Source organism: Canis lupus, chromosome 23, assembly GCF_048164855.1.
Source record: "Canis lupus baileyi chromosome 23, mCanLup2.hap1, whole genome shotgun sequence".
NCBI classification, from domain to species: domain Eukaryota; kingdom Metazoa; phylum Chordata; class Mammalia; order Carnivora; family Canidae; genus Canis; species Canis lupus.
The window spans coordinates 17,608,908-17,636,628 of record NC_132860.1 but is presented as its reverse complement, the minus strand read 5'-3'; the positions used below and the strand labels follow the sequence as shown (position 1 = coordinate 17,636,628).

At 34.2% G+C, this 27,721-nt stretch overlaps 1 protein-coding gene, 1 long non-coding RNA gene and 1 pseudogene across 4 annotated transcripts in view; 2 read left to right on the top strand and 1 right to left on the bottom strand.

Annotated features, from left to right (window-relative positions):
- Positions 1-27,721, bottom strand: part of SBF2 (SET binding factor 2) — a 453,884-nt gene that overhangs the window by 171,336 nt on the left and 254,827 nt on the right. For all 3 annotated transcript variants that reach the window (XM_072794105.1, XM_072794106.1, XM_072794107.1), the window contains exons 11-16: positions 27,242-27,355; positions 26,420-26,548; positions 23,358-23,456; positions 11,798-12,002; positions 5,928-6,037; positions 4,198-4,347 (exon numbers count right to left, since the gene is read on the bottom strand). In XM_072794105.1, coding sequence (XP_072650206.1) covers positions 4,198-4,347; positions 5,928-6,037; positions 11,798-12,002; positions 23,358-23,456; positions 26,420-26,548; positions 27,242-27,355 — 807 coding nt within the window. The remainder of the gene's footprint in view (positions 1-4,197; positions 4,348-5,927; positions 6,038-11,797; positions 12,003-23,357; positions 23,457-26,419; positions 26,549-27,241; positions 27,356-27,721) is intronic.
- The window catches only part of LOC140614807 (uncharacterized), a 57,572-nt gene continuing 49,487 nt past the window's right edge, over positions 19,637-27,721 (top strand). Inside the window, exons 1-2 of the long non-coding RNA XR_012015575.1 lie at positions 19,637-19,696; positions 24,277-24,314. This is a non-coding gene — a long non-coding RNA (uncharacterized lncRNA). The remainder of the gene's footprint in view (positions 19,697-24,276; positions 24,315-27,721) is intronic.
- Positions 19,788-21,164, top strand: LOC140614581 (mitochondrial calcium uniporter regulator 1-like; annotated as a pseudogene).

The following is a 27,721-nucleotide window of genomic DNA, read 5'->3' as shown; positions in this document are numbered from 1 at the left end:
TTCTTAAAATACCAACACAGATGTTTGGCCTCTCTGCCTTGAAACTCTATGCTTTTTGTAAAAAATGTTCAGAATGTCACGTTAAATCCCCACAAGTAACATTGTTGCAACAAGAATATAAATACTAACAAATCCCAAGTTAGTAATAAATAACCTATTAAAATAAGAATGTCACATGTGAACCCACTTATATCTGAGAAGCCTCTATACAACGTTAAACAACAGCATGTGCTGGAATAAAGGCAGTATCTGTTTTTATGTATTTATGAAATATTGAATAAAAAAAATATTAAGTGCCCTAGTCCAGGTGTATTTGAAAGCAGAAAAAAAATCCATGCCTTTTTCTCCCCAGAAATATGATTATTCAAGTGAAAAAGGAAAATATTCATAGCCTGAGGGTACCTCACTCTTCTATAAATGACTAATAGGTATATGCTAAAATTAAGTTTAAAGAAACATTAAAACTGAATTCCTCAGTTAATAAATAGCACAAAAAGTTCTAACGAAAAAAAAGCTCTCTAAAACAGTTTTTATAGTTTTATCAGCAATCACAGGGTATCAAGAAATTACCTAACTTTAGGGCTTCTAGAGACCTCCATCTGTTAATCAAATTCCTTTGTTCTCTATAATTATAATACCAAAGAAACTGCAGCAAAGTAACAAAACACATAGCTTTATTTAGGTCAAATTTATTATGTTTTATTCTTCTCATAAAGGTACTCCATGATTTCCTTCCTACAAAAATGAGAATCACTGGGTCATAGAATAGTTCATATTCAGCTTCATAGGAAAATAACAAATTATCTTATTTCTTCCTGTGTTATATCTTACTAAATTTTCTAAAGGAATTATATAACATTTTACTCTCTAACTAGCAAAGTTTACAAGTTCCATTTGTTCCATAACTTTACCAATACTTGGTATTCTGATTTTTAAATTATTATAAAATAGTGAATGTAAAAGGCTAGCATAATGATTTAAACTTACACATTTACATGATCCCTGGGTGGCTCAGTGGTTTAGCGCCTGCCTTTGGCCCAGGGTGTGATCCTGGAGTCCCAGGATCAAGTCACGCATTGGGCTCCCTGCGTGGGGCCTGCTTCTCCCTCTGCCTGTGTCTCTGCCTCTCTCTCTCTCTCTGTGTCTCTCATGAATAAATAAACAAGATATTTTTAATTAATTAATTAATTAATTATTTTACACTTCGTCAATTATTGACATAGATCTTTTTTCTAGATAATTTAACCTCAATATCTTAGTGGCTTATAAGAAAAAAATGTTTATTTCTTGTTCACATTTCATGGGGTTACAGCTCCACCACAACTCTGATGGGTTCACCTGGGCTCTGATCAACTTAGCTGCACATATCTTCTCTTTCCAGAACTGTGATGAAGGAGTAGCCTCTCTTACTGACCAAGTGGGTTTCCTTTATTCTGAGATACTTTTATACTTTTTAGAGTCTATAGCTCATTAAAAATTTGCTGCCTTTTTCTTATTGATTTGTAAGAGTTTTTATAATCTGAGCTCTAATCTGTCAGCAGTTATATGCTTTGCAAACATCTCTCACTCTGAGGCTTGCATTTTCACTATCTTCATGGTTTTTTTTTTTTGTTTTTTTTTGATGAAGAGAAGTTCTTAATTTTAATGTGGCCAAATTTATCAATCTTTTCTTTTAAGATCAGCGCTATTTGTGACTTGTGTAACAAATCTATTCCTATCCCAATGTCAAGGATATCTCCTTTAAAGCTTGTTTGAAAAATTGTATAGGTTGTCTATTCATATTTAAATATTTAATCCTCATAAACTGTTTTTAGTATATAGTGTGATATACAAACACCAGTAAGGTATCTGTACATTTTTTTTGTACACATGGCCACCTAATTTTCTCAGCAATTTATTAAATTTTTCATTCTTCTGTCACTGATCTGAAATGTCAGTTTTGTCATAAATCACATTCCCATATATGTGTACCTCTGTTTATTATCTATCAACATCCGTTTACGAACTCTGTTCTATATTCTGTTCTTTTGGTCAATCTGTTTATGATTGTGCCGATACCATACTGTCTTTGATTTCTACAGTCTTAATTAAAAATTGTTTTAAGTTTTATTGAGGTATAATTGATAAATAAAATGGTAAAATATTTCAAGTGTACATCGTGGTGATTTGACATTTGCATACATTGTAAAAGGAGTCCCATATTTATGTTTTGTTATTGTTTGATGCAAATATTTAAGTTGTACTCTCTTAGCAAATTTCAAGTATGTAATACAGTTTTATCAACTATAGTCACCACATTTTATATTAGGTCCCTAGGCCTTGGTCAACAAATAGGTAAAAATTTGCATCTCTTACCAACTTCTTTTTTTTTTTTCTTACCAACTTCTATTTCCTCCATTCATCATGCCCTGGCAACCACTTTTCTATTCTCTGTTTCTAAGAGTTTGACCTTTTTTTTTTTTTTTTTTTTTTTTTTTTTTTTTTAAAGATTCTACATATCAGTTATGCCATGTTATTTATTTTTCTCTGTCTGACTTATTTCACTTATCATGATGCCTTCAACAGCTAAAGATTCTACATATCAGTTATGCCATGTTATTTATTTTTCTCTGTCTGACTTATTTCACTTATCATGATGCCTTCAACAGCTATCCATGTTATTGTAAATGGCAGGACTTCCTTCTTTCTCGTGGCTAAATAATTTCCTTGCTTTTATATACCACATCTTCTTTTTCTATCCATCTGTTGATAGACACACTGTTTTCTCATCTTGGCTATTGTTAAAAATGCTGCAGTAAACATGGGGGGTGCAGATAACTTTCAATACCTGTTTTCCTCTGACATACTCAGAAGTGGGATTGTTGGAATTAATATGCTTGCTCTGGTTTTACTTTTGTGTTTTTCATGGTGTCTGTATCAATTTACATTCTTACCAACAGTGCACAAGGGTTCCCTTTTTTCCACATCCTTCTTAACCCTTCTTATCTTCTATCTTTTTGAGAATAGCCTTTCTAACAAATGTGAAGTGATACGGTGATTTTGATTTGTATTTCTCTAATGATTAGTGATGTTGAATACATTTTCCTGTACCTTTTGGCCATTTGTATGTTTTCTTTTATTTTTATTTTTTATTTATTTTTTTGGTATGTCTTCTTTTAAACTAATTTTTGGTATCTAACAGGACCAATTCCCAAGTTTGTTGTTGCTGTTTTAGGACTGTGTTGGTAATTCTTAGGCTTTTGCTCTTCTAGTTAGAATTCTGATGGAAATTGCATTGCCTCTATTGATTATTTTGGGAAGAAATGATATTTTTACAATATCAAGTCTTCCAATCCATGGACATGGTGTATCTTTCCATTTATCTAGGCCTTCTTTCATCCAGAAATTTCATTATTAATTATACCTAGTAATTCTCATTCTCCAATCTAACAGAATTTAACATGCACTTTGTTTACTTCAGAGTCCCACAGATAGTCTTTGAATTCTTAATTATTTAATTACATTTTTTTCTCCTGTGCAAAATGTTTGAGAAATAATTTCTGTATCACCTATAAACAATATGATGCCAATGTCAGTATCTAACATGTGAGAGAGGATGGGGAAATCTTATTATTTGCTTCTCCTAAACTGTCTTCATTATTCTATGGGAAGTTTATTTCTGTAAGATAACATATATATTTTGACGCCAACTAGAAGTATTTTTTTACCTTATTTATATGTATGGTGCTTAGCAATTATATAATTGAGTAATTCATTTATAATTTGGATTATCCATCATTCATTATCATCTCTCTTAATAGTACCACTAAAAACTGAATGAAATGAAAAATTAAGTAATTAAATAATCTTTTTTTGTTTTTTTTTTAATTATTAAATAATCTAACATTATGTAACATAAAACTGTTTTAAAGACAACTTTTCATTTTCAGAAGGCTTGCTTCAAGAACAAAATAACCTATTTTTACCTATTTGTTGGCTTAAAGTATTCTTCAAGAGCATACAAAGATAGTATGAAAACTCATTATTTATGACAAGTAATAAATGTTTCTGACAGAAATGTTATGGATATTGATTCTTTATTCTATTCACTATGTACGGAAGGCTTAAGAACTTGACATATCAGTAATTACAGAATCTCCTGGGAAAATAAAAAGCATTCTCAAATATTAGAAATAATCTGAAAGAACTAAAAATTACCTGTAGAGTACAGTTCATCATCCTTATTATATAGTCAAACTGTTGATGGTCTAATATAGCCCGGTTTTGCTGGACATGTAATCCCAGCTCATCAGTGAGACACTGTCTTGCTGCCTTTCCTTTAAGGGCTCTCAGTGCAGCTGGAAGGGTCTGAGGACAAGAGAGTAGAAGTGAACAAAAGGTCTCAATGGAAAATAACAACTTTCAATCACACTAAAAATTCAAGTGTACCCAATAAACCTTAACAAAGATATTAGAATTAAACTTACAGAAAAGTGTTGATTTGCTATTAAGAATAATTATAAAATAGATAGGTTTATAGTTATTTTTATTTGTAAGCCAGCATGAAAAATAAGACTGATTTATACTATAAGTTAAAAAAAAACATTAACTTCACTTTAAAAAAAAACTCAACAAAACTTTGGTCACCAAAACATTCATGACACTTAGACGCCTTCTTTCAATAACTGGCCACATCTCTGTGGCAAGAACAGAAAGAAAAATTAAAATGACAAGAAACACAGGTAATTTTATACTTTTAAATTGGTCAGTTATTTAATCACTAGTCAATTTTAATTTATGACTAGAGATTTCTACATCTCCTCATCTCACTTCATTATCATATTAAAGAAAGAAAAAAGACTCAGATCAACAAATACAAATGTCTAGATTTATGCATTAAAATTCTTTCACTTCATCACCCAGAAGAATGTCTCTTCCAGTTCACCATTTAGAGCTTAGTTAATATACTTTATATAAAATAATAACAAGCTTATTTAACCTTGTAAACCTAAAAAATACAGATTGGAGGAGCAAATAAGAAGGAAAGGAAGAAGTCTGAGTGTAGGAGAGCATAATAATATTGTTATAGGCAGGTACAAGAAACAGGATGTAAAACCTGAAAGCAAGAAAACAAAAGGAAGTCTTAACACTTTAAGCCTAAGACAAAATGGAAACCAAAAAAGTCAAAACCTAAAAAGGCTTGGGGTCATTTACCCTAAGTGTAAGGGGGATGTTACTCTTTTCATGGTTTAGTCCCTCGTAATAGATATTCAGAGCTATAATGAGTCACTAATATAAAAAGGTTATATTATATTTAACATGTTTTCTTAAAGAAGGCAAGAAAATATGCTTTAATGAGGCACATTTAGTTGAATACCACTTTTTTTATAATTCATTTCTTACTCTGACTAGATTCTTTGCAATAAATAAAATTATATTTAAAATGTTAAATTTCTAAGTAATATGTCAAAGTAGGATTTAAAGAACAATGTTTAAATGTTTAAGGAAAAAATCACTATATTTTTCCGGTAGCCATGTATCTATCTATGCTTGGCTAAGATTTTAAATCTTAGACATAATTCATTTAAAATGATCAAATCAGGGGCAGCTGGTGTCTCAGTCAGTTAAGCGGCTGCCTTCAGCTCAGGTCATGATCCCAGAACTCTGGGATGGAGCCCCACATGAGGCTTCCTGCTCAGTGGGGAGTCTGCTTCTCCCTTTCCCTCCATCCCTCCCCTCAACTTGTACTCTCTCCTTCACTCTGCTCTTTCCTTCTGAAATAAAATTAAAAAATCTTTAAAAAAATAAAATAAAATGATCAAAACAATGAAAGGACACTTGATAAGGAATAGAGATGTAATTAGAGGAGAGATCATTCTGCACGCTAAACATGTAAATCTGAAAAGGAAATGATGAATGCTTACTTGGGAAAGAAGGCATTTTATTACCTTTTCAGTCTCCAATGTTTTATTCTCAAATATGAATGAGATGCAGTTTCTAACAACTTCCAATCTCTGTGCACTGTTGAAAACTGTTGTCACTTTATCCATTATCGAAACTAGGAGAAGAATATAAAGACAACACAAATTAAACTTCTTCAGCAATTACAAAAGCAAAGGAAATATTACTGTTTACAGTTTATATGGTTGTACCTATTTACATGACCAACATTTAGAATTTATGGTTGCATAGCATCGAAGGTATTCTATTTCATGGCTTTGATTACATATTTAGGTTTTGAAGTGTCAGGTTAGTCAACAGCCTTTAAGGATAATTTCACGGATAGATTCCAATGACAAACTAAACTATTATGCAAATTAATTCATAATGCACAGTAAGATTGTGAAAAAGTAAACATCTACTTTTAACTTCAATTGTAAACAAAATGATAAGTGTTTGGGGTACAGTATCATGACAAAAGTGGCTAATACTTATACGTGAGAGGACTACTAACAAAAAAAGAAGCTGATATTTCTAAGACATTACCAAAGAAAAACTATATACCACAAAAAAATCAGATTCTACAAATATGAGTAATGGGGGCTTGAGAAAGCACTATACAAAAAGAGAAATGGTTATGGCCTATGAATTACTATATAAACTTGGGAGTAGTTTTTTAGTCCTATGAACTACGTACCAGTCACCTTTACCATAAGATTGAATAATTCTAGACTAATATATAGCCTAAAATTAGAATAAATTTCTTATTAAAAGAGTATTAGAAGGATATAAATAAAAGTAGTGTTAGTTAAATAAAAGTATAATTTCACCAAGAACTTTACCAAATCATTGGTACAAAACATGTAGTATCAATAATTCTAAGCTAAAAAAGAAAGACTCTTTATGTATTTTTTTCTTTTTATTTGAGTGTAGTTAACACACAATGCTACATTAGTTTCAGGTGTACAACCTAGTGATTTGACAAGTTAATACATTATGCTTTGTTTACCACAAGTGTAGCTACCATCTGTCTAGCTATTATAATATCATTGAATTCTTTATTATATCTTTTTTTTTTTTTTTTTTTAGATTTTATTTATAAGAGAGAGCGAGAGCGAGAGAGAGCGCATGAGAGCATGAGTGAGCAGAAGGTGGGGTGGACAGAGGAGAGGGCGAAGCAAGATCCTCCCTGAGCAGGGAGCCTGATAGGGGGCTCCATCCCAGGACCCTGGGATTATGATCTGAGCCAAAGGCAGACACTCACCCAACTAAACCACTGAGATGCCCCTATGCTATGTCTTTTATTCTTGTAATTTATTCATTTCATAACTGGAAGTCTCTATCTCCCACTCCCCTTCACTCATTTTACCCAAACCCCTCCTTGTTCTCTACATTTATAGGTCTGATTCTGCTTTTTCTTTAAGATCTCTTATTTTATGGCTGCTCTTGGAATCTAAAGGTATAATCCCTTCACTTCCTTCATATCTAAGAAGAAAGAGTATCATCTCTTATTTATTAGCATCCTTTTCATTTCATTACTACAAAATCTTATATCCTTTAAATCATTTTTAAAACTTTATTTTGAATAATTTTAAGCTCACAAAAAGTTACAAAATAGCACAGAGAAGATTCATGTACTCATCATTCAGCTTACCCTCAATGGTGACATCTTACCTAACTATAATGCTTTATCAGAATCAGGCAATCAACTGGCACCATATAATTAACTAGACAACAGAACTCAAATTTTACCAGTTTTCTTCATATTGTTTTTAATCATGCAACACTGATATATTCTGCATTATCATGATAGTTAAATATATTATCTCACATGACTTCTGTATAAAATGTTCATTCTTAATTGTGTGCTCTGGTGCTTCCCACACATGTAAGTCAGTGGAATAGGCTGAACTAGAAATCTATCTATATTTAGAGTAAGAAACTTCTTAGAGTATCCAAATAATACCACACACTTTATTGAGCAACATCTTTAACCTGTGTTTATAAACTTTTAATTCTAAAATCTCTTCGGTATTTTAAATTTTCTTTAGGGCAAGCTATTAAAAAAAAAACAAAACAGATTTTCTGGTAGCAAGTCTTTTACCATCTGGGAATTATTTAAGACTATGACTTAGTTCACTCCCAGAAGAAAGTTCTTCACTTGGAGTTACTGATATTCAGATCAGCCAAATCCCCAGCTGTGGCATTCTAATACTCACTTTCTAACATCTGATGACAACTCTGGTTTATGGGTACTTGACTTACCAGGGTTTCCTTTCTAAAGCTTTGGCTTTCCAATGCTAGTTCTAGCCAATCCTCATTAGTCTGGCTCCTCTAAAGAATGGGTAGAAACTAATTAACCTCTCAAAATGTGAATGCCTCATACAGAGCAATTTTACAGTCATATTAAATGAGTGTCATGTAAAATGAAACATTCAAATTTTTAATTTTAGTACAAAGGAAATCCTGATTCTGATCAACCCAAATGAACCAGAAAGTTGGACATAGGCTCATTCATTCATTCATTCATTCATTCATTCATATTTTATACACAGGGCTAAATACTAAGTTATGTGTACCTCTCTCACTGATTGCAATGAGATACTCCACATATATCTAAAGAAAGAATTTGACATGGGTTGAAAATGAGGAAAGTAAAGAGACTATACAAAGATAATATTGAGACAAGGCTACAATTCAAGTAAATTAAATTTAAACAATTTCTCATCTCTTCACGTAGGTATTTAAAGAAAGTACTCAGCTAGCTTATGAATATTAAAGTTACCTAACTCCTTCAAAAGATAACTATTTACCCTAACTTGTCTACCTTCTCCATCCCCTCTCTATGTTAAAGTCCAATCAACACTTAAGTAAAAGCTATTAATTCTTAAGAAAATAATGGCAAAAACTTTGAAAACAAACAAAGGGTTGCAGAAGGGGAGGTGGATAGGTGGATAGGGTAACTGGGTGACAGGCATTAAGAGGGCACATGATGAGATGAACACTGGGTGTTATACTCTATGTTGGCAAATTGAATTTAAATTTAAAAAAAGGAAAAGAATGGCAAATTAACATTCCTACATAAATATACAATGACTATATTGTTATCCATTGGTAATAAAATTACACTCACTTCTAAGGTATGATGGAATAGTTTGTAGCAAACCAAAATTCCTACCAAGAAAAATTACAAAAGTCAGAGTAAATGCAAAATGATCTTCTTAAATATATCAAATTCCTATAGAAGCAGAAGGACTGGAGAACCTAAAATTCCAGAGAAGGGAAAAGAAGCTAGAGAGGTGAGTTAACACACACATCTACTTTTTCCCCCAGAAGATTTGCCAATACTGGGTATACACAGGAGGCTGAGAACTCAGGGTTGACTCTGGCAGATGGCTAAGCTGACCAGCAAAGTTTCTGGTGAAAGCCGAACTGACAAAAGTAGATGTGTGCTATGGCCTCTAGGTAAACCTCTAAAACAACAATAAACATACATATAAACAAGTTAACAGAGATAAATTATGGAATAAGAAAAATAGTTTATTAGGTGTGGGGGGATGGGTAACTGGGTGACAGGCATTAAGGAGGGCACATGATGAGATGAGCACTAGGGTTTTTTTTTTTAAGATTTATTTATTTATTTTTGGTAGACATAGAGAGAGAGAGAGAGAGAGAGAGAGAGAGAGAGAGGCAGAGACACAGGAGGAGGGAGAAGCAGGCTCCATGCCGGGAGCCTGACGTGGGACTCGATCCCGGGTCTCCAGGATCACGCCCTGGGCCAAATGCAGGCGCTAAACCGCTGAGCAACCCAGGGATTCCCTGAGCACTAGGTTTTATACTCTATGTTGGCAAACTGAATTCAAATAAAATTTTTTTTAATTAAAAAAATAGTTTATTAATCCAAAAGAAAGGAAGAAAGCAGGAGGAAACATGAAGCAGGAAGATTAAATAGAAAAAAACCAACCCAGTAAACTACATTAAAGCCATTAGTATATCAGTAATTACATTTATATAAATATAAGTAATATTATTCAATAATAGAAGTAGTATACTAAGATAGACTGTTTTAAAAAAAAACCCAACCACATGCTGTTTATAAGAAGCATTCATAAAATATAAGGCCCAAAAATAAAATAAAATAAAATAAAATAAAATGCCCTAGAAAGTTTGAAAATAAAAGAATAAAAGAAGATAAACCATACAAACATTAAGAAAGGAAATCTTGGTATAGCTATATAAACATCAAAGTATACTTTAAGGCAAGGAGCATTACTAGAGACAAGAACGAGACAAGAACATTTCATAATGATAAAACGATAAATCACCAGGATGCTATAATATTTATAAATATATCTGCATCCAATAAATCATCTTCAAAATATATGAAGAAAAATATGGATAGAATTAAAATGAGATATAGGCAATTTTACTATTATAACCAGAGACCTGAACACAACTCTCTCAATAGCTAAAAAAGAAGATAAAGAAAGACAACCCATAGGATGGGAAAAAATATTTGCAAATTATATTATCTGATAAGGGACTTGTATACAAAATATATATAGGACTCTTATGAATTAATAATAAAAGGCAAGTAGCCCAATTAAGAATGAATAAAGGATCTAAATACATATTTCTCCAAAGAAGATATAAAAATGGTAAGTGAGTACATAAAAGGATGCTCTACAACATTAGTGCATATGGAGAAATCAGAATGTCCATACATTGCTGGTTGGAATGTAAAATGATGCGGCTGTTTTGGAAAACTCTCTGGCAGTTCCTCAAAACATTAAACATAGGTTTACCATATGACCCAGCAATTCCACACCCATGTATATACCTGAGAGAATTGAAAACATATATACATACAAAAACTTACACATGAATGCTCACAGCAGCATTCTTAAAATGGTAACCAAAAAGGAGAAACAACCCAACTATCCACCAATTGGTGAACAGGTAACAAAATGTAAAAAAAAAAAAAAAAAAAAAAAAAAAAAAAAAAAAAAAGGGGGATCCCTGGGTTGCACAGCGGTTTGGCGCCTGCTTTTGGCCCAGGGCGCGATCCTGGAGACCCGGGATCGAATCCCACATCGGGCTCCCGGTGCATGGAGCCTGCTTCTCCCTCTGCCTATGTCTCTGCCTCTCTCTCTCTCTCTCTCTGTGTGTGTGTGACTATCATAAATAAATAAAAATTAAAAAATAAAGTTAAAAAAATATATATATATACACACACACATATGTATACATATACATACACACACACATATCTATACAATAGAATATTATTCAGCCATAAAAAGCAATGGAGTACTAACACATGCCAGAAAGATGAACCTTGAAAATATGCTAAGTGAAAGAAGCCAGTTACAAAAGATCACACACTGTATAACTCCATGTATATAAAATGTTAGAATAGGTAAATCTATAAAGATAGAAAGATTATTGCCTAATGCTAGGGAAGGGCTGGTTTTGGGGGATAATGGGGAGTGACTGCTAATGGGTATGGGGTATGTCTATTTGGCATAATGAAAGCATTCTGAAATTAGTGAAAATGAGTGCACAACTCTGGGATATGCTAAAAATCAGGGAATTGTGAGTATTAAAGAGCGAGTTTTGTGGTGTGTGACTTCTATCTCAATATGGCTGTTTTTTAAAAAAGAAACGATTTTTCTTTTCTGGGTTAATGGTTACTGTTTGTGAGAGACAGTGAATGGAATGATATTTCTGAATGTTGACAATGCTCCAATTCTGGTCACGCAAGTTTGTTTACTTTGTAAAGATTTGTTAAGTGGTACACTTTCAATTTTGTGTCTTATATCTTGATAAAAGGTTTACTTCTAAAACAAAACAAAAAAACTCCCAGATAAATACATACCAACAGGTGGACCTGCTGGCACAACACATTTCTTTTCCACTCGTGAAGCAGGAGGTGCATTCTGGTTCTTAGCAAGATTTTCCTGTATTAATTCCTGTACCCGAGTTTCATTAATCTTTGGGAAAGGAAGAATATGTACTCGCAAGTGGGATCCTTCTGTTGGACGTGGAACTTTCTGGAATGCCATATGAGGGTTGGGATTCTCCTGCAACATCAAACAGGTATAATTAACCAGAAGTTAAAATAACAATGGTAGACTGCCAGCTAGAGAGTGGGAGCTCAGAGGGCCACAAACTGAAATCAGACAGATGAGTGATTATACATAATTCAGATACATGCCATAAAGAGAACCAGAATCTTACTTCTTATATGACCTATCAATAGCATCTGATACAGCTGATCACTCTTATTCCTTTTCCATGAACACTTTCACACTTGGTTTCTAGGTCTTCTTGCTATATCTTTGTCTACTTTTCACCTGTCTACTCAGAATTATTATCTGAGCCCAGGGTTCAGACTTTGGGCCTCTTTTCTATTTCTACTTACTTCCTTGGTGACAGCTTCCATTCTCAGTATTTAAACCATAAAAATGCCAATGATCATAAATTTTTATCCCCCACTGAGTTTTCTCTTGAATGCCATACCCAAATATTCAACTATCCACACATAGTATTTCTTTTTGGATTTAAAATAACATCTTAAATATATGTCCAAAATGGAGCACTTACTCTTCCAAATCTGCTTTCTATAGTCTTCCCCACTTCAGTAAAAGGCATATTTATTTTTCTACTCAGGTGAAAAGCTTATAGACATCTTTAATGCCCTTCTCTAATACCTAATTATCCATTCTTCTATAAATCTTTCAGACTTTGCCTTTCAAATATGTCCATAACTTGACCACTTTTCAACAACACTGTGGTTCATGTCAACATCTCTATATTACCACAGAACAGTCTCTCTGCTTCCACCCTTGCTCCTTCCCTTACTCTATCCTTAACACTGCAGAATGATCTTAAAAATATGTCAAACCATCACCTACTCTACTCATTCATCACATACTCTATTCAAACTAGCTCTTCATCTGAGAGTAAAATCCAAAGTTCCTAAAATAATTTACAAAATAATTTACATGAAGACTCTATTCTTCATTTTGCTCTAGCCATGGAGACCTTCTTGTTCTCCCCTCAAGGCCTTTGCACTTAAACATTCCTTCTGCCCATCTCCCTACAATTTGAATAGTAACCTCTATTCCTTCCTGTATTTCTTTGCTCAAATGCCACCTTTCTTGGCCACCCTACCTAAACTATACCCCCTAACACACTCCTTTTTCCTCTTATATTTTTTCCTTAGTACTTACCACTTTTTCATATACTACAAATTTTACTTGTTTATTGTCTACCCTTCTCTTACTAAAATGAAGCTCTGCGAGGGCCCACATTTCAGCCAATCAAAAAATATTTTTTGTTTTCTGCTGTATACCTGTTGTATCCAGAAACTGCCTGGCACATAGCAGGCACTGTAAACTACTTTCTACTGTTTTCCAAAGAGTTGGACATAATGTTGAACACTTACTAGGCTTGCAATAATTGAATTAAATGTGTCAGTTAATATTTACATAGACCCTTAAGGCTGGTGTCAATTTTTATCCAGCCACTCAGTTAAGTAGGATTATATTTCAAATACTAAGGCAGAATGGAATCCATCCTTTAATAACATTGTCTATCTAGGGAAGCTGCTTTACCACCATTATTCTTTGCAACCAGGAAATTCTCTTTCCCCCTGAACCTGTTATTCATATTGTAGATTAAGCTCAACACTACTGTGTATGTTCTTCATACAGTTAAAATGGACATCTGTCATCACCTACTAGAGCTGTTCCCCACAATTCTTTATGGTTATTTGGCCTAGACCCAGATAAAGAAACGGTTGGGTCAAGGTAGATGATACAGGTAGCATATCTCAGCAACACAATGGAATTAATACTCTTTTAAGTATAAAAAAGCCTGGGTTCTAGTTTTTGTTCTACTCATTATGTAATGCTTGGTACGTAACTTTGCCTAAGTAATATACTTAGGCTTCTCTTACAAGGTTCCCAAGAAGGTGAAGTCAGATATAAAACTTGTTCTTGCCAAAGTAACCTTCATTACTTTGTATTTTCCCTTTGTATTTTTAGTAAAGGCAGGGGAAAATAAATAAATAAATAAATAGATAGATAGATAGATAGATAGATAGATAAATAAATATCTCTCCAAGTCTTCATGATCACTACTTTCTACACTATATGCTGAAAAAACTGTTCTAAAATTATGCCTAGATTAACACCAACCTCACTGGTCTATAGTTTCTGAAACTGTCCTTTTCAAAAGTATGTTTGTTTTTCTCTGTTCTTCAGACACAATAGCTAAGATATCTTCTTAAAGTTACAAATACCAGTTTTCTAAAACTTGTTGGTAGTTTTTTTCAGGCTAGAAAGGTAATTCATGTGGATTTTGAGGGTCTGAATCAGAATCATTTAAAGTACATTATTCAGAGGCACCTGGGTGGCTCAGTTGGTTAAGCGTCTGCCTTTGGATTAGGTCATGATTCCAGAGTCCAGGGACTGAGCCCCATATTGGGCTCCCAGCTCAGCAGGAGGCCTACTTCTCCCTCTGCCTCTGCCTGCTGCTCCCCCTGCTTGTGTTCTCTCTCTCTCTTTGTTATATAAATAAATAAAATCTTTTTTAAAAAATAAAATACATTCTTCATTACTTCTGATTCTATTTACATTTATTTTCTTTATAATAAAATTTAAAACTTTATTTTCCATGATGTAAATAATATTCATTGTAACAAATTTTAAAACATGGAAAATAAAGGTAGAAAATAAAACTTAGTGATGCTAGTATCTTTTCTAACTATATTTTATCCATCTCTCTTAATGTATATATTCTTCAGTCTTGTTCTAAGACTTAAGGTTATTTAGAAAATTAAGGATACATATATTATTTCTAGTAAAAATCCTGCAATGTGATAGGTTCATCTTAAATTTTGTAAGGAAGAATAGAGATTCCAAAATAGTCCAGATAATTCTGAAGAAGAGTAAATGGAAAAGTCAAACTTCCTAGATATTAAAATTTATATAAACCTGTAATGATTAATATAATATGGCAACTGGTATGAGTAAGGGTTAAAAAGGCTAATGGAATAAAGAGCCCAAAACAGGACTATGTGTAAAAATGTAACACAGGTGGCACTACAATTCAGAGGAAAGATCAGACAATTCAATGAAAGAGTAGTACAACAAGGTATTTTTAGTGCATGGTCTTTTGATGTCAGATCTCTGGGTCAAATTCCAGCTTAGCCACTTACCAGTCATGTGACAGTGTCACATGCAGTGTCAATTGCAGTGTCAATTCACTCACCACTTGTGTTTTAGTTTCCTCATCTGTAATCTAGATAATTCTACAGAATCTACTTCATAAGGTTCTTGTGAGGACAAAATGAGTTGTTAGAGGAAGCCTTTTATAACACACACACACACACACACACGCACGCACACACAGAATAAATATGAAAGCTTTTTTCAAACATTTAGAGTACATTCATTTGAAAAATACTTATTCATTACATATTCTTTGGTATGACACCATGCCTCTAAAACTTAAATCATGTTGTTTTCCCAAGATTCTTGTCATATCACCAGCTACTTATATTTTAACAACAACAATAACTGTAGTCAGTAAGAGTTAAAACAGGAATCACTTATTAAAGAAAAGACATTGCCATTAGTTGCTAATACTGTTTTTCTTCTCATAAGTGATTTGAAATATTATAAACCAAATCTATACACAATTAAGACTAAAAAGCATTTTTTAATCATTTTAAAACAAAGTTCAAAGATGAGGCTTATTGTAGTTGTATGGATAGTCTACATAAAAATTCAGATTATGGGATAAAATTACTAAATTATATTCAATTTGTGTTTAAAAGATGCAAAAGCAAAAATGGCTCATGCTCCTGAAACACTAATACTTGGTTTTCTGGTCACTGTGTCTGTATACTGCTGCCCTCTAACGGACAGTGTGGTAAATATAAATAAACATTTGCTACCTTATAGACAACTTGGTCACATAATGACTTTTTAGAAGACAAAAAATGAGAAGTTTAAGGCTCACACTGAACTCTGCATATTCTTAGAAACATCTGTTCTTACTTGGAGTTTCAACTGCATTTGGGCAAGTCCCTTGAAGATTCCTGAGCTCATTAAAAACCACAGCCCGATTTTGTTGTTGAATATCTTTGTGGAAACAAGGAAATTCATTATTTTCAATAAAATAAAGCAGCTGCCAAATTTTCATCTTTGATTGTACAGAAATGAAATTATAAATTACTAGCCAAGAATTCGGGCAACTAAACACTTATGGTGAACACGGTAACAATTCTGTCCAAGGCAACCAAGATAAACTGCCCCAAAAAGCCAGCAAAATGCACTATTGTTTAGAGGGAATTTTAAAATTAGTAATGATTTTCAAGAAATAGGCTCTGTAATCCTGCTTTGAGAATATATGATAGTAATGGGAAGTACAGTGATTTTTCTCAGACTTGAAAGAATGACACACATACCATCTGGTTTGGAAACATGGATTTTTCTTTTATTTCTTTTTTTTTGCGGGGGGGCAAGCCAAATGAGAATATGCCTAGGGCTTAAGGAAAACAAGGCTGAGAATGCACTTCAAATAAAAGCAAAGCAAACAAAATAAAACAAAAGCCCCAAACTCTACTGGGAATCCCAAGTAGGCAACATTGGGGAAAATATTTCTTTCCACATGTTGGTCTTAGCAGTGCATGACAAATGAATGTGACCTTGTTTGCAGCTACCAAGTTCCCCGTATTAATTTAGGTATTTAATAATTATTTAATGTGCACTGGGACGCCTGGGTGGCTCAGTGGTTGAGCATCTATCTTTGGCTCAGGGCGTGATCCTGGGGTTCTGGGATCAAGTTCCACATCGGGCTTCCTGTGAGGAGGCTGCTTCTCCTTCTGCCTATGTCTCTGCCTCTCTTTGTGTCTCTCATGAATAAATAAAATCTCTAAAAAAATCATTTAATGTGCACCAATTATTCATAGAGTTGTATGAAATATCATGTTATACAAATTTTTTCAAACATAGCTGAAATCAATACTATTACTGGACAAAGTCATTGAACACTGACAAAATGTAACTGGGCTTTGTCTAGCTATGAATACAATACTGATGCAAGGAAACATTTTCAATTTTCCATCCTCACAGGACCTTTAATGATCATCCTACTGAATTAACGTTGCATCCTTAATACAACTAAATTTGGTATATGACTTTAATATCTAATGTGATGGTTGCCCTAATCTAGGGTTTCTGTACCATGGCATTATTAACATTTCGACCTAGATAATTCTTTTTTGGGGTGGGAGGGATAGTGAATGTCTTGTATATTTTAAGATATTTAGAAGCATTCCTGGCTTCCGTGTACTAGACACCAGTAGCACATCCTCTCCAGCTGTGACAAAGAGAAATGTCTCCAGACATACACCAAATTTCTAGAGGAGAGGGGTTGCCCCTGTTGAGAACCACTGCTCTAATTCATGATTCGAGATGGAGTATTTTAAGACAAATACTCTTCGCAAGTGCTGAGGGATCATGTAATGACTAGGTAAGGGACCTATACTTTCACTCACCTGCTGACATGCAAATTAAAACTCTAAGATACCACACACTTATAAGAATGGCTAAAAACAAAATAAAACAAAAAAACAATGATACCAAATGTTAGTAAAGATGTGGAACAAATGGAACTCATATATGGCTGGTGGGAATGCAAAATGGTATAGATGTTTGGGAAAACGGTCTGGCAGTTATTAGTTTTCTTATAAAATCAATATTTTGTTAACCATATATCCCAGCATCCTACTTCTAAATATTTACCCAAGAAAAATGAAAATTTATGTTCATTTATGTTCTGCATATGTTCATAATTGCCAAAATTGCCCTACAGTTAGCTAATGGATAAACACAAATTTGATACATCCATACAATGGAATAACACTCAACAATGAAAAGAAATAAACAACTGATATATGCAGCAACAAAGAGGAATCTGAAAGGCATATGCTAAGTGAAAGAAACCAAACTCAAAAGCTACATACTGACATTACAGAAAAGGCAAAAACTTCAGAGACAGAAAACAGATCAGTTACTAAGAGCTTGAGGTGGTAGGAGGAAGTGATTATAACAAATTAAGGAATTCTGAAGGGTGACAAAAATTTTCTGTCCTTGTTGTAATGGTGATGGTTGTATAGTTTCATTTCATTTCTTTGAATACTTTCATTTCAAGATCATTTGTCAAAATCTACAGTACGTTAAAAAAAGTAAATCTTACTATATGTAAATTGTATCACAGCAAATGTGACTTAAACAAATAAGGGGAAAAGTGTGATTTTTATGTTTGGGTTAGGGACTTCATCACAAAAATCTAAGTAAGTGGTTTATGTTTTGACTTTTTAAGACTAAAGATAATCACAGTATTTTACTTCCTTCCTATAACAATAACAAAATCCTTTTATTTACAGTTAGCAAAGAGTACTAATATCATCAGTGTAGATTAAATTTGCTTGGTAGTGAATTTAACTTTATGTGGCAATGTAAAGGGTATAGATCTTATGGGACTTACAAAGGCTATTCCTGTACGTGGGCTTTGTTCTCCCATTAGGATTTCAAAATCTATTCATTGCAATCCTGGGCAAAAAAAATATTCTTACAGCACAAATAGAAATCTCATATTATTCTACAAGAAACCTCAAGTCTTCTCATTTTTCCTTTAAATTTTAAGAAAACTGTCAAATTACAGTCTAGCAAATACTTACGTACTATTACATATACAAAGCAAGTTAGAAAAACTGTTCTTTGTAAAACTGTAAAATACATGTCCAACTGATTTCTTGATGCCTTGGAATGGAGGTTTTATAAAGTTCTTATCTTGGCCTATCTTAACATTCTCATTTTGTGCATAGCTAGTGGTCCTTTATAAGTGTGTACGAAAATCACAGAGACAAAGCTAGTAAGTACATAAATGTGCTATCATATAGACAAGAGGAGTCTGAAAGCCAACTCATGCAGACCCAGACCCAGTACTATCAACTGAGAATGGAAAGAAAAGCTGTATAATAAATGACAGATAATCTTCATGGTATAAAACTTGCCAATGCTTAACACAACTTGTCTCAAATGGAGTTATTTCCTTCCTTCTCCTTCATGTCCACTTACCATTCCCCTCCTCTACTTAAGTCACCAAATTCTTTCCTTAGTTATTAGGAAACTCCAGAAAGTTAAAAGAGCACCCAAAATGAGTTACAATTCATCCAACTCATATCATTCATATTCTGACTCACTAAAAAGCAATATAAAGGAGTGGTGAGAAGAAACTGAGAAATTAAGGTTCCTTTTGAGTACTTCGAAGATAAGCAAAGCACAGAGACTAGGTACACATACCAGACTTCACTGCAACAAAGTATTTACAAACATCTAAGTGGAATCACCAGGTCTCAATTCTAACCCAATAATAAGGAAACAGTCAAATTATATGGTTGATTCTTGCTTACCAAAAGGGAATTTTAGAATGTGATAAAAAAAAAAAAATCCCTGACTAGTTAAAAATAGAACCATCTGGATTATTTTCCTTGCTTTGAGATCATCCTCCCTCCTTCCCCTAGACTTCCTGCATGACCCAAAAAAGTAACTTTACCATCATGCTCTGCTTTTTAACTTTGTAATGTATTCACTTCAGGAATGTTGGAAACTTGCAGAATTTAGAATCTTACAACCAGAAGGAATCTCAGAAAGTCTGATGACAATCCAGGGGATATTCTGAAACTCTTACTGATCAGGTACATGTATTTCTTTTGAAGGATATTAGAGGAATTGTATACCTAGAAAATGCCTCACACTAGCAGATGCCTATAAATACATACTGAAAAAATGGAAGTGATTAAACTAAATGGAATATAATAAGACTGATGGGGAGGAATGCCCAATAAGGGTTAATAAATGAAGGGCAATATACTTCTCTTACCTAGTAATACAGTCCCTCATGGTGATCACTTTAAAAGTGTTGTTTTTAAAGGATAGGTGTTGTTTATGTTTTACATTTATCTTTAGGAAGGTATAATTTTTAACTGCTCTGCCTTTCCTGGGCCAGCCTCCTGTCCACCAGGAATGCTGGTGCCCGGGAACCTCCATCCCTTCCCCTGCATCCAGGCAGGGCCCCTTGAGGGACATCAGGATCCTCTGTCTGTGCCACAGCTGAGTGTCTTCCTTCAAGAGAGATCTGGAGCACAAAATGAGAGATTTCACCTCTTTTGGGAACAAGAAGCTCTACTTTTGATACCCATGCCTTAGTGTGTTTACTTGAAGAAAATGGGTTCACAACCCAGCAAGCAAAAATCACTGGCTGTGTTGGTCAAGATCATAGACACCAGGGAATCCCCGGGTGGCTCAGCAGTTTAGCGCCTGCCTTCGGCGCAGGGTATGATCCTGGAGTCCCGGGATCAAGTCCCACATCAGGCTCCCTGCATGGAGCCTGCTTCTCCCTCTGCTTGTGTCTCTGCCTCTCTCTCAGTCTCTCTGTGTGTCTCTCATGAATAAATAAATAAAATCTTAAAAAAAAAATATCATAGACACCAACGTGGATATCATCTACAAGGATATATGGTCACCAAGATGCAGCAGGAGACTGCCGCTCAGCAAATAATGTCTTAGGCTACTAATGTGAAAAAAAGATATTATTTTGGAGAAGAGAGATTTTCAGCCCTCAGAGCAGAAAATCAGAAAACAAACCTTGAACTACATCAGTTAGAACAAGTAATGGATGAAGTAATCAAAGTCCAAACAGATACCAAATTAGACTTCAATCTAGAAAAGAACATGGTGAAATAACTGCATTTGTTGAATGAAAGGAAGATGCTAGAAGCAAGGACAGAAAATCATGCCCAGCAAGACTGGGTTTCACCCAGACAGGAAGACAGAAAGAGGTCACTGGCCTCAAAACCATGCTGGGGGGGGGGGGGGGGGGGGCAGCCCTGGTGGCGCAGCGGTTTAGCGCCGCCTGCAGTGCAGGGCGTGATCCTGGAGACCCTGGATGGAGTCCCATGTCAGGCTCTCTGTATGATGCCTGCTTCTCCCTCTGCCTGTGTCTCTGCCTCTCTCTCTCTGTCTCTATGAATAAATAAATAAAATCTTAAAAAAAAAAAAAAACCATGCTGGGGTTGCACAAGCTCAATAACATTAAATATTCAGCAGGGTTTACATATATGTGCCTAACAGTAGTTCTGGGATTTTTATCACCTATGGATATAATAACGTGTCTATTTAAAGAGAAAAAAAAGAATATATAACTATTATTTATTTCAGTTTTCAGTTTTGTGTCAGTTTAGTGTAAGCTATGTAATATGTAGTATTACATATTAGTAGTATGTAGTATAAGCTATCACAAAACTTAAGTTCCAGGATGGCAAGAAAGGAAATTACTTTGTTTTTGCATCAGAGTGGCTTGGCACAGTACTTTACATATGCGATGTACTTAGTCATATAACAGGCACAAATCTGTGTCAAAACCCCAGCTCTGGTCACTTAAAGGCTATAAAATTTTACAGCTCAGAATAATCTTATAAAGATCTAAGAAATAAATATACAGTTATTCAAGGGATCAGTCCCAAAATCTCAAACACTGATTCCCATTGGATGTTTCGCTATTTTTTTAAATCTATCAGTAAATCACTCCTACTGGACAAGACAAAAACTTTCTACCTCTGATTTCCTCACCTATTAACATCTGCCCTATTTATCTCACAGGGTTATTTACAAGATCAAATGCAAAAGTATGATAAAGTGCTTTATAAAGAATGAAGTATAAAGTCTGTCATTGGAAGTATCACTATTTTTCCAGTTGGAGATGAGCCAGCCTAATGGAGAGAAAGAAAATAGGCTTAGGAATTGGACAGATGGAAGTTTCTGAATTTAAAATATGGATTCAATCACTTCATAGCCATACGATCCTGAGTCAATTATCCTCAGTAAAATGGGGATAATGACACCTATCTTAACCTGTGGTTATGAAGATTACAGATGATGCATATAAAAGTGCTTACTCCCATGTTTGGTACACTGTGCTAAACACTCAATATTCATCACTATTACAAGAAGTCAACAGAAATTTCTCACGTGGTCATGCAATACATTAGTTCTACACAGCCATCATAAATGGCAAAGACCAGTACAGAACGCACATTTTCCTTCTCACAGAACTTTTTTTTTAAGTTTCAGCATATTAATCAAGAAATAGATTTATACTGGACATAGTTATATGTGGAGCATAGAGTATTAGTTAAAGGGATAGATTTTAAAATAACTTCAGAAATAAAATATATAAATAATTGAATAATATGAAACAAACACAATTTAGAATTTCTGTTTTTATTCAATTGTGTCTCAGATTTCACATGAATGTGACAAAGCACTGACTGATGACCCCATGTCCAAAAGGTCCATCTATTCAAATAATTAATTTAAACAATACTAGGATAACCAACCCCAAATCCTTCTTAAATATATTTCCTGAAAAATGCATCTTCCCTTAACTTTCCCCTGGAATACCATACTTTCCATTCTCTTAGTAAAAGTTTCAACTCTGGGTGGCTTCACACATAGGAAGTATGACTAATAATCATTAGCCAAAAACCATTTTTTTGCATGTACATAATCTCCTTATCACCTTAGGTTCTTTTCTGTCTTGGCATCCAAACGATTACTTCACACTTTATCACATCTCAATCTTTATAACTTACTGCATTTCTTCTATACAAGGAATATTTCCATCCTTGAGTTTCTGTGGTCACTTAATAATTGGTTTTCTTTCTTTCAGCTTTTTACTCTCTATCTGCTCAAAACAATACAACTCAAACAATTTTCCTGATCCAGATGACAATCACTGCACCACACTAAAGCAGAGCATATCAGTCAATTCTAGTTCTGGTCTCCAATGAGTCTAATCTTTACATCTTAAAAATGAGCAGTATGCTCTTAAGAACACAGAGACCTAAATGAAAGTCACAATAAGGGCACATAGCAGACTGCAAAACCATGATTAAGCTATCTTTGTAGCATAGCTGATTGACAGGAAAATCACTTTGAACTGTAATATCTTGTAACTTATAATCCGAAAAGTTTTAAGTCGGAACAAAAAGATTATTACTAGAAAGATGAAGCTTCTTAGTTTTTTAAATAAGATAATTACATACTTTTAAAATTAACTATCTGGGATGCCTGAGTGGCTCAGTTGGCTAAGCACCTCACTTGATTTTTGACTCAGGTCATGATTTCATGGGTCCTAGGATCAGGCCCCCAGCTGGGCTCCATGCTTAGTGGGGAAGCTGCTTGAAAGATTCTCTCCCTCTGCCCCACTCCCAATTTGTGCACACACATGTGCTCTCTCAAATAAATCGTTTAAAAAATTAAATTAAATTAATGACTATCTAAAATATATTTACTTACATTTTTGAATAGTTGCTCAGCCAGTTCTCTGACATGCTTTATTATCTTCAATGGGTTATTTTCTTCAACTTTAATTCGCTCTACTTCAAAAGCTACCAACTTGGAAAAAGAATCAAATGGCAAAACATCAACTCCAAAATATGCTAAATTAGAAAACTGTGACAATTTCATACAATTTGCAAACCAAAAAGCATCTAAAATACATGCTATTATTAAAACAAAATCTTTTACATTTTTGCTGGGTTTCACCTCTATTCTAGAATTACAGAATCAGTCAAGTCTTTTGATGGTTTGGTGGTCTCTCCGTGATGATTTGGGGCCTGATTTCTTCATGGGAAAAGTCATTTCTGCAATTGGGAGAGACCTTCTCATTTTCCAGGCTTCATACGGAGAATTCTTGCACTCAGAGAATTTCAGATGATCAGAAAGTCTACAAACACTTCCCTAACTCACAAAACATGAACCAAATGTTCAAGTCAGGTCACTCAGACTTTAGTCCTAGCTCTGCTGACAGTGTGATTTGGAACAAGTCAGTAAAACTCCTGAGCTTCAGTCTTTTCATCTCTACTATCAGATGGAAAAACAAAATGACCTTTGGCCTCCTTCTAGTTCTCAAATTATATAACTCTAATCCATTTCCCCCAGTAAATTAATTTAGTGTATCATAGAGAGAACTGTGTGGGTGTATCCATTTGAAGTAGAGAGAAGAATATTAACAGGAAAAATATGTATATGGGAAAGAAGGGTAAATAGATGGATGATTTTTTTTTTTTAAAGGGTAAAATATAGGATTTTTTCCTTCTGGAAACTAACAGATTCACTAAAGAAGACAAACATACAAAACTATGACTTCACCTATTTTAGTCCAAGATTCAGAAAGATTGTCAAACAAAGGTAAATATACCTTTCCTTCTAACAGGCCTATTTGACGGGAGTGGGGACAAGACAATACACAAGGTAAGTAGCCTCTCAAAGCCTCTTAAATCTTCAGACTGGTAGACTGCCCTAGGTTAAATGAAAACAAGGATCCCTTTCCCAGGAGCAAATGCTATTTTTCTTTAAAAGCGCATTCAAGGGCAGCCTGGGTGGCTCAGCAGTTTAGTGCCGCCTTTGACCCGGGGCGTGATCTTGGAGATCGGAATCGAGTCCCACGTTAGGCAACCTGCATGGAGTCTGCTCCTCCCTCTGCCTGTGTCTCTACCTCTCTGTCTCTCTCTTTCTCATGAATAAATAAATAAAATATTAAAAAAAAAAAAAAGCACACTCAAGCAAATTAAATGGCCTAACAGGGGTGGAAGGAGAAATTACTTAGGTCAGCATCTCATTCCGTTGAGGCCTTTGGCTGCTCTCAAGAGTCATTTACTCTGTGAAAGTTTGGAGGAAGTGGTGAGACAAGAGCAGACCATGAAAACTAGGAAGCCATGGTTACAATGAAAGGTAGACAGAGGATACTCCAGGCAAGGGAAAGATGTACAACAATAGTCAGAGATCATGGCAAGCAAGCGTTCTGCAGGCAATCAATCTGACTTAGTAGTTGTGATGAAGCTGCCAGAATGAGTTACTAAGAGAATTTAGATAGACAAAAAAGTAAGGTATATAAACCAATGTTACTATTCAGAATGCTTTAGAGACTAATAAAATTCGAGAACTAGAAAGGACTCTGGAGAACATCTAATGTAACTCCATAAAACATTATATATCAATTACTTAGTTCAGGATATAAAAGCTGATATATACATATATTAGTATGCTAGTGATCAATCATATTAAATGTTGGTATTAGGGGATCAGTGATTATTAATTGATCAGAAAGAACTACACACCACCGGGCATCTCTCCTAAGTCTTTAAACGCTTTTGTTATTAACTAAGGTATTTGGTGTAGATCTCCATACTCAGAACCACAGCATGTGCCCCTTCATTCATTATCTGTGATTACTTATCTTTGCAGAAAATAAAAGATCTTTCTCGGAACCAAGGATAGAACTTGGCTCCTATATTCTTTATATAAAATAAAACCACTTGCAGCAAAACATGATCACTGTTACTATTCTCCAATATCTTAGGTGCTAAGAGTGTTTTCCTTTCATATACTTCACAGAACTTTTAGATTTATTGGTTCCAATATAGTGCTCTTTCAGAAACTGAAATGGGAATAATATTCATTGTTCTATCCACCAGAACGAGCTGCTGTAAATGCAGTTAAATGATAAATGGAAAGATGTGTTAAAGTAAATCACGACTAACACAAAAGAGCATCCTTATTTGGAGTCACATTTGTCCTAATTTTCCCGTTATATGGCCAATTCCTTGAAGATAGAGATGAAATCTGTCTTCCATACATTTAAGATCTCCTACGGGAGATAGACTAATGTTGAATGCCACTAAGCAAAGATCATAGGGGAAGAGAAGGAAAAATAAAATAAGACAAAATCAGAGAGGGAAATAAATGATAAAAGACTCCTAACTATAGAAAAAAACTGAGGATTGCTGGAGGGGAGGCGGATGGGGGATAGGGTAACTGAGTGATGGGCATTAAGGAGGTGTAATGAGCACTGGGTGTTATAGGCAACTGATGAGTCACTGACCTCTGCCTCTGAAACTAATACATTATATGTTAATTAAATGAATTTAAATCCTAAAAAAAAGAATGCCACTGAGCCAAACTATGGCTTTATGATGCTAATAGACTAAATGTAACTATAGTTTGAAATCACATACCTATATATTAAACCTAGACCTTTCTCTCCATGAAACTGATAAAAAGAATCATTGTACTTATTGCTTTAAAAAATAAGCTTGTCAATTTTTCAAAAAGATTTTAATGAACTATTTAAATTCAGTTGTTCAAGATACTTAATGTATTTCTGTGACATCTTATATTTTCCTAATTTTTCAAATCCACATTATAAATATCAAGATCTAATAAGCATAATAACATTTGTATTATTTGATATTTAATTTATAATATATTTAGGATCTTGATTAAAATACTATTTCTCTACTTTTAACCACTAGTCCAATTTTGTCTGTAAATATGCATTCATTTGATAAGAACTATACCTCATCAAAGAGATCACAGGATCTATAGGGAGGACCTCTTTCTGAAACAAAACCTGCAAATGCCATTCCATTAAGAACTTTAGTGAGGAAATCGTTCTCAACCAAACCACGCTGCCCCAAGAAAGCTGTCTGTAAAGAAAGAAAAAAGTAAAATGAATAATTTATCACCTAAAAATGGATGAATGGTCAAAACAAAAAGAGATCAAAGACTGAATAAATATCTTCATGCATAAATGTGGGGTTATAAAATATATTCTCTCAAAAAGGACTTTTGATACCTGAAATATTATATTAGAATAAATATGAGTTTGTTGATAAAGCAGGAGAAGAAACAAAAAATTAACACTCAATTTGAAAAGGAAAACCAATTTAGGGGTGTCAGGGAGGCCCAGCTGGTTAAGCAGCCAACTTTTGATTTCAGCTCAGGTCATTTCCTCAGGGTGGTAAGATGGAGGAGCCCCGTGTAGTTGGGCTCTGCATTCAGTAGGGAGTCTGCTTGAGATTATCTCTCTCCCTCTCCCACTACCCCTCTTCCAACTCTCTCTCTCCAAAATAACCAAATAAATCCTTTTAAAAGGAAAACCAATTTAAAATTAAGTGAACTCTAAAGAAAACATGTCAGTTTCATAGTGTTATTAAAAATTATCATCTAATCATATCATACAAAGCAGAGACTTAAAAAATAACCACAGTAAAAAAAACACATTTGATAAACTAAGGTCAAAATGCATGGCTAGAAGAAGACAACTAAGTTGCTAAGTTGTTTTATTAAATTAGAGGCCACGTTTTGGACACATACAACACAGTACTGTATCATCTTACTTTGTGAAAATGTATTACTGGTTCTGCATGAATTCTTATAAGTTGTAGGCATGATCTATACCCTTGGAAGAGTTGTGCAAATAATCTAAGAAAAACTGCACGCACTTCTTTATCCTAAAAAATATAAGACAAAACAAGTTAGGCAACTGAATTTCTTTAAAAAAACAAATGAAATATTACAAAGACAAAAGTTGAAAAGAACCTGAGAGATTATTTAATTAATCTTTCTGCACTTCCTACACATAAGTCTTACTCCTGGCAGCCCTGGGTGTTAGGCATCTAGCCTATAACATTGTTGAACATAGTAGGCTGTTAAATAGTTGTTTTTTTCAAGGGAGCCAAACAAAGCTTGCCTTTAGTAGATCGAATTTTCCTCTCAGAAAAAGCCAGTCTCCCTCTTCACCAAGTTAGAGAAGGACATCTTTCCCAAGTCAATTGATTTTTATATCCATCAAAAGAATTATAGTCACAAATATAAAA